Source organism: Octopus sinensis, unplaced genomic scaffold, assembly GCF_006345805.1.
Source record: "Octopus sinensis unplaced genomic scaffold, ASM634580v1 Contig02459, whole genome shotgun sequence".
NCBI classification, from domain to species: Eukaryota; Metazoa; Mollusca; class Cephalopoda; order Octopoda; family Octopodidae; genus Octopus; species Octopus sinensis.
The window spans coordinates 1,442-7,500 of NW_021825704.1; the positions used below are offsets into that span (position 1 = coordinate 1,442).

The following is a 6,059-nucleotide window of genomic DNA, read 5'->3' on the forward strand; positions in this document are numbered from 1 at the left end:
GCACGCAATCGTGCAGTGTCCAGCAATTTCCCACCTGTGGGCTTATGTCGAACGACTGCTGTCACGTGTGGGACGTGTCGGTTTATCAGCCGATTCTATCGTTAATATCGTCACGCCTCCTTCCTTCAAACGGGAAGAAAGAGCTATTTTTATCATACTTGTGGCTATGGCGAAATAATGTATCTGATGGACGCGCCTGAAAGGATTACAGACAAACACTTTCCTCTCTGGTCAATCTCTCATCAACTTCTTTCGACTCAGCCCTACGACGAGACCCTGGCGTCCAGCGTGTTTAAGGACCGCATCTCTTATGTTCCGGATCTTAAAACACGCAAAAGGGAGCGTTGCCAGAACGTCGTTTGGTTTGCCCCACCATTCTCAGTCAACGTTAAGACTTATATGACTACAAGATATAGAATAACATTTGAATGGGAAACCATTTGCTTACCTTTTGGCTCAATGATGACTGTGTAGGAGGGATGGTCACAAGTTGATGAGTTGAGGCCTTGTTGTTTCTTAGATAAGACGGTCAGAGTAAGGTTATCAGTTTGTGATTCTCTCTCGAGAGTTATTTTACCTGGAGATCCATCTTTTGCATAAGTTTTATAGTCATAGTCATCTTCAGTAGGATAACGGTTGTTAAAGGCACCGTACACGGTGACCTCGGCACACCGGACACTCACCTGGTCAGAAAAGCAAAGATATATTTATATGGTTACCTCGGACACTGGACAAAGATATGTTCCCACAAATATACAGTTTGTCCCAGACAATATCCCTTCTATTACCCTCAAATATTATACACCAATGATACACATAGACGCAAGAGTGGCTGTGTGGTAAGTAGCCTGCTTACCAACCACACGGTTCCGGGTTCAGTCCCACTGCGTGGCACCTTGGGAAAGTGTTTTCTGCTATAGCCTCGGGCCGACTAAAGCCTTGTGAGTGGATTTGGCAGACGGAAACTGAAAGAAGCCTGTTGTATATATGTGTATATATATATATATGTATATGTGTGTATTTGTGTGTCTGTGTCTGTCCCACCAACATCGCTTGACAACCGATGCCGGTATGATTACGTCCCCGTTACTTAGCGGTTCTGCAAAAGAGACCGATAGAATAAGTACTAGGCTTACAAAGAATAAGACCTGGGTTCGATTTGCTCGACTAAATGGCGGTGCTCCAGCATGGCCGCAGTCAAATGACTGAAACAAGTAAAAAAAAAATTGACTCTCCTGATTTTCCAAATTGTTCTCTCTCAACAAGAATGAATCCTGATTTCACAGAATGCCATCTCTTTAGCCTTTAACAATTATGGACCTATTACCTACAATTGCAACAACTCAAACGATGTGGCGACAATCGTTAACACTTCATCTTCTCCAACCTCTTAAATCCTACTCCCTCTTCAAGGGTTCCCAGTATGACATCCATCATAAGGTTCAGCCGTATCTCGTCTCCTCCGAAGTTTTCAGACCCACCAATCTCATCTAGTATGGTTCTCCCCCTCACGGTTTCCCAGTTGACCCCATACACTCAAATCTTTTATCTAAAACGGACACAAACAGACCCTAAGTCATATGCAGCTGATCAATTTTCAGCGGAGCGAAACGTGATGTGGAGGCAATCATTAACACTTCATCTTCTTCAGAATCTTAAATCGTTTTCCCCCTGCATGGATTACTAATATGACATCCATAATAAAGTCCACCTGTATCTCGTCTTTGGAGAAGACATTTACGGATTCCATGGACAGCGAGGCTCGCCAATGGAGAAGTTCTTAAGCAGATCAGGCCGAAATGTCGCTAGAAGCTGGGATCACCAAGCATAGATTGGCATATTTTGGTCATATTATGCTGAGATAATCCCTGGAGAAGGATATCATGCTCGGATGGTCAGTGGCAAGAGAGGAAGAGGCCAACCAATGGAGAAGTTCTTAAGCAGATAAGGACGAAAATGTCGCTAGAAGCTGGGATCACCAAGCATAGATTGGCATATTTCGGTCATATTATGCGGAGAAAATCCCTGGAGAAGGACATCATGCTCGGAATGGTTCAGTAACAAGAGAGGAAGAGGCCGACCATGGAGAAGTTCTTAAGCAGATCAGGCCGAAAATGTCGCTAGAATAGGATCACCAAGCATAGATTGGCATATTTGGTCATATTATGCGGAGAAAATCCCTGGAGAAGGACATCATGCTCGGAATGGTCAGTAACAAGAGAGTAAGAGGGCCGACCAATGGAGAAGTTCTTAAGCAGATCAGGCCGAAAATGTCGCTAGAAGCTAGGATCACCAAGCATAGATTGGCATATTTTGGTCATATTATGTGGAGAAAATCCCTGGAGAAGGACATCATGCTCGGAATGGTCAGTAACAAGAGAGGAAGAGGCCGACCAATGGAGAAGTTCTTAAGCAGATCAGGCCGAAAATGTCTCTAGAAGCTAGGATCACCAAGCATAGATTGGCATATTTTGGTCATATTATGTGGAGGAAGTCCCTGGAGAAGGACATCATGCTCGGAATGGTCAGTGGCAAGAGAGGAAGAGGCCAACCAATGGAGAAGTTCTGAAGCAGATCAGGCCGAAAATGTCGCTAGAAGCTAGGATCACCAAGCATAGATTGGCATATTTTGGTCATATATTTTATGGAGAAAATCCCTGGAGAAGGACATCATGCTCGGAATGGTCAGTAACAAGAGAGAAGAGGCCGACCAATGGAGAAGTTCTTAAGCAGATCATGCCGAAAATGTCGCTAGAAGCTAGGATCACCAAGCATAGATTGGCATATTTTGGTCATATTATGTGGAGAAAATCCCTGGAGAAGGACATCATGCTCGGAATGGTCAGTGTCAAGAGAGGAAGAGGCCGACCAATGGAGAAGTTCTGAAGCAGATCAGGCCGAAAATGTCGCTAGAAGCTGGGATCACCAAGCATAGATTGGCATATTTCGGTCATATTATGCGGAGAAAATCCCTGGAGAAGGACATCATGCTCGGAATGGTCAGTGGCAAGAGAGGAAGAGGCCAACAATGGAGAAGTTCTTAAGCAGATCAGGCCGAAAATGTCGCTAGAAGCTAGGATCTCCAACCATAGATTGGCATATTTTGGTCATATTATGTGGAAAAATCCCTGGAGAGGACATCATGCTCGGAATGGTCAGTGGCAAGAGAGTAAGAGGCCGACCATGGAGAAGTTCTTAAGCAGATCAGGCCGAAAATGTCGCTAGAACTAGGATCACCAGCATAGATTGGCATATTTTGGTCATATTATGTGGAGAAAATCCCTGGAGAAGGACATCTCGGCGAATGGTCAGTAACAAGAGAGGAAGAGGCCGACCAATGGAGAAGTTCTTAAGCAGATCAGGCCGAAAATGTCTCTAGAAGCTAGGATCACCTAGCATAGATTGGCATATTTTGGTCATATTATGTGGAGGAAGTCCCTGGAGAAGGACATCATGCTCGGAATGGTCAGTGGCAAGAGAGGAAGAGGCCAACCAATGGAGAAGTTCTGAAGCAGATCAGGCCGAAAATGTCGCTAGAAGCTAGGATCACCAAGCATAGATTGGCATATTTTGGTCATATTATGTGGAGAAAATCCCTGGAGAAGGACATCATGCTCGGAATGGTCAGTAACAAGAGAGGAAGAGGCCGACCAATGGAGAAGTTCTGAAGCAGATCAGGCCGAAAATGTCGCTAGAAGCTAGGATCACCAACCATAGATTGGCATATTTCGGTCATATTATGCGGAGAAAATCCCTGGAGAAGGACATCATGCTCGGAATGGTCAGTGGCAAGAGAGGAAGAGGCCAACCAATGGAGAAGTTCTTAAGCAGATCAGGCCGAAAATGTCGCTAGAAGCTAGGATCACCAAGCATAGATTGGCATATTTTGGTCATATTATGTGGAGAAAATCCCTGGAGAAGGACATCATGCTCGGAATGGTCAGTGGCAAGAGAGGAAGAGGCCGACCAATGGAGAAGTTCTTAAGCAGATCAGGCCGAAAATGTCGCTAGAAGCTAGGATCACCAAGCATAGATTGGCATATTTTGGTCATATTATGCGGAGAAAATCCCTGGAGAAGGACATCATGCTCGGAATGGTCAGTAACAAGAGAGGAAGAGGCCGACCAATGGAGAAGTTCTTAAGCAGATCAGGCCGAAAATGTCGCTAGAAGCTAGGATCACCAAGCATAGATTGGCATATTTTGGTCATATTATGTGGAGAAAATCCCTGGAGAAGGACATCATGCTCGGAATGGTCAGTAACAAGAGAGGAAGAGGCCGACCAATGGAGAAGTTCTTAAGCAGATCAGGCAAAAAATGTCGCTAGAAGCTAGGATCACCAAGCATAGATTGGCATATTTTGGTCATATTATGTGGAGAAAATCCCTGGAGAAGGACATCATGCTCGGAATGGTCAGTAACAAAAGAGGAAGAGGCCGACCAATGGAGTTCTTAAGCAGATCAGGCCGAAAATGTCTCTAGAAGCTAGGATCACCAAGCATAGATTGGCATATTTTGGTCATATTATGTGGAGAAAATCCCTGGAGAAGGACATCATGCTCGGAATGGTCAGTGGCAAGAGAGGAAGAGGCCGACCAATGGAGAAGTTCTTAAGCAGATCAGGCCGAAAATGTCGCTAGAAGCTAGGATCACCAAGCATAGATTGGCATATTTTGCTCATATTATGTTGAGAAAATCCCTGGAGAAGGACATCATGCTCGGAATGTTCAGTGTCAAGAGAGGAAGAGGCCGACCAATGGAGAAGTTCTGAAGCAGATCAGGCCGAAAATGTCGCTAGAAGCTAGGATCACCAAACATAGATTGGCATATTTTGGTCATATTATGTGGAGAAAATCCCTGGAGAAGGACATCATGCTTGGAATGGTCAGTGGCAAGAGAGGAAGAGGCCGACCAATGGAGAAGTTCTGAAGCAGATCAGTCCGAAAATATCGCTAGAAGCTAGGATCACCAACCATCGATTGGCATATTTTGGTCATATTATGCGGAGAAAATCCCTGGAGAAGGACATCATGCTCGGAATGGTCAGTGGCAAGAGAGGAAGAGGCCGACCAATGGAGAAGTTCTTAAGCAGATCAGGCCGAAAATATCGCTAGAAGCTAGGATCACCAAGCATAGATTGGCATATTTTGGTCATATTATGCGGAGAAAATCCCTGGAGAAGGACATCATGCTCGGAATGGTCAGTGGCAAGAGAGGAAGAGGCCGACCAATGGAGAAGTTCTTACGCAGATCAGGCCGAAAATGTCGCTAGAAGCTAGGATCACCAAGCATAGATTGGCATATTTTGGTCATATTATGCGGAGAAAATCCCTGGAGAAGGCACAAACAGAACCTAATTTATATGCAGCTGATCAGTTTCGGCGGGGCGACGAGATAAGTTGGAGGTTGAATAATCACGTGACCGTAAAATAGAAAAAGTAATGTAGCGGATGTTGAGGAAGAATCGTCTTACCAGAATCGCACTTCCGGAGGAATCTGTACTGTTGGTGATTTCCAAAACGTGTTCTTGTATTTTTCCATTCTTGAGAATACTGTTATTAAGCAACTGGCTGATTTCACCAACAACAGGTGTCGCTACAATCGGAATACATCGTCTATGATGAAGGCGAAAATACGTTATAAATACACACACACATACATGCACACACACACACACACACACACACCACACACACACACACACACACACACACACACACACATATACATATATATATATATATACTAGCAGTATCGCCCGGCGTTGCTCGGGTTTGTAAGGGAAATAACTATATAAGCATTTTTAGAGAGTTACTTCCTTTATAGATGCCAATTCGGGCTTTCTTAGCCATTTCTGTTTTGGTGTCTTCAAGCCATGAAGTCGTTGTTCTAAAAGAACGCTGGTCTCCTTGACAACGCTTTACGACGTTGATTTCTTTACACTCCCTTCCCTACAGCTTCACGAGGGAGGGAAGGGGGAGAAGCAAACAGGTGCAGCTGTGAGCGTGGACGCCAACTCCGCCGCCATCGACACACGATGCATTTTATGCATTAAAATG

At 44.7% G+C, this 6,059-nt stretch overlaps 1 protein-coding gene across 1 annotated transcript in view; it reads right to left on the minus strand.

The window, feature by feature from the left end:
• Positions 1-395: 395 nt before the first annotated feature.
• LOC115227258 overlaps positions 396-6,059 on the minus strand; it is a gene marked incomplete at its 5' end in the record, with an annotated part of 12,217 nt that continues 6,553 nt past the window's right edge. The window contains 2 exons of the mRNA XM_029798144.2: positions 396-683; positions 5,474-5,595. Of these exons, the coding sequence (XP_029654004.2) occupies positions 396-683; positions 5,474-5,595 (410 nt within the window). The remainder of the gene's footprint in view (positions 684-5,473; positions 5,596-6,059) is intronic.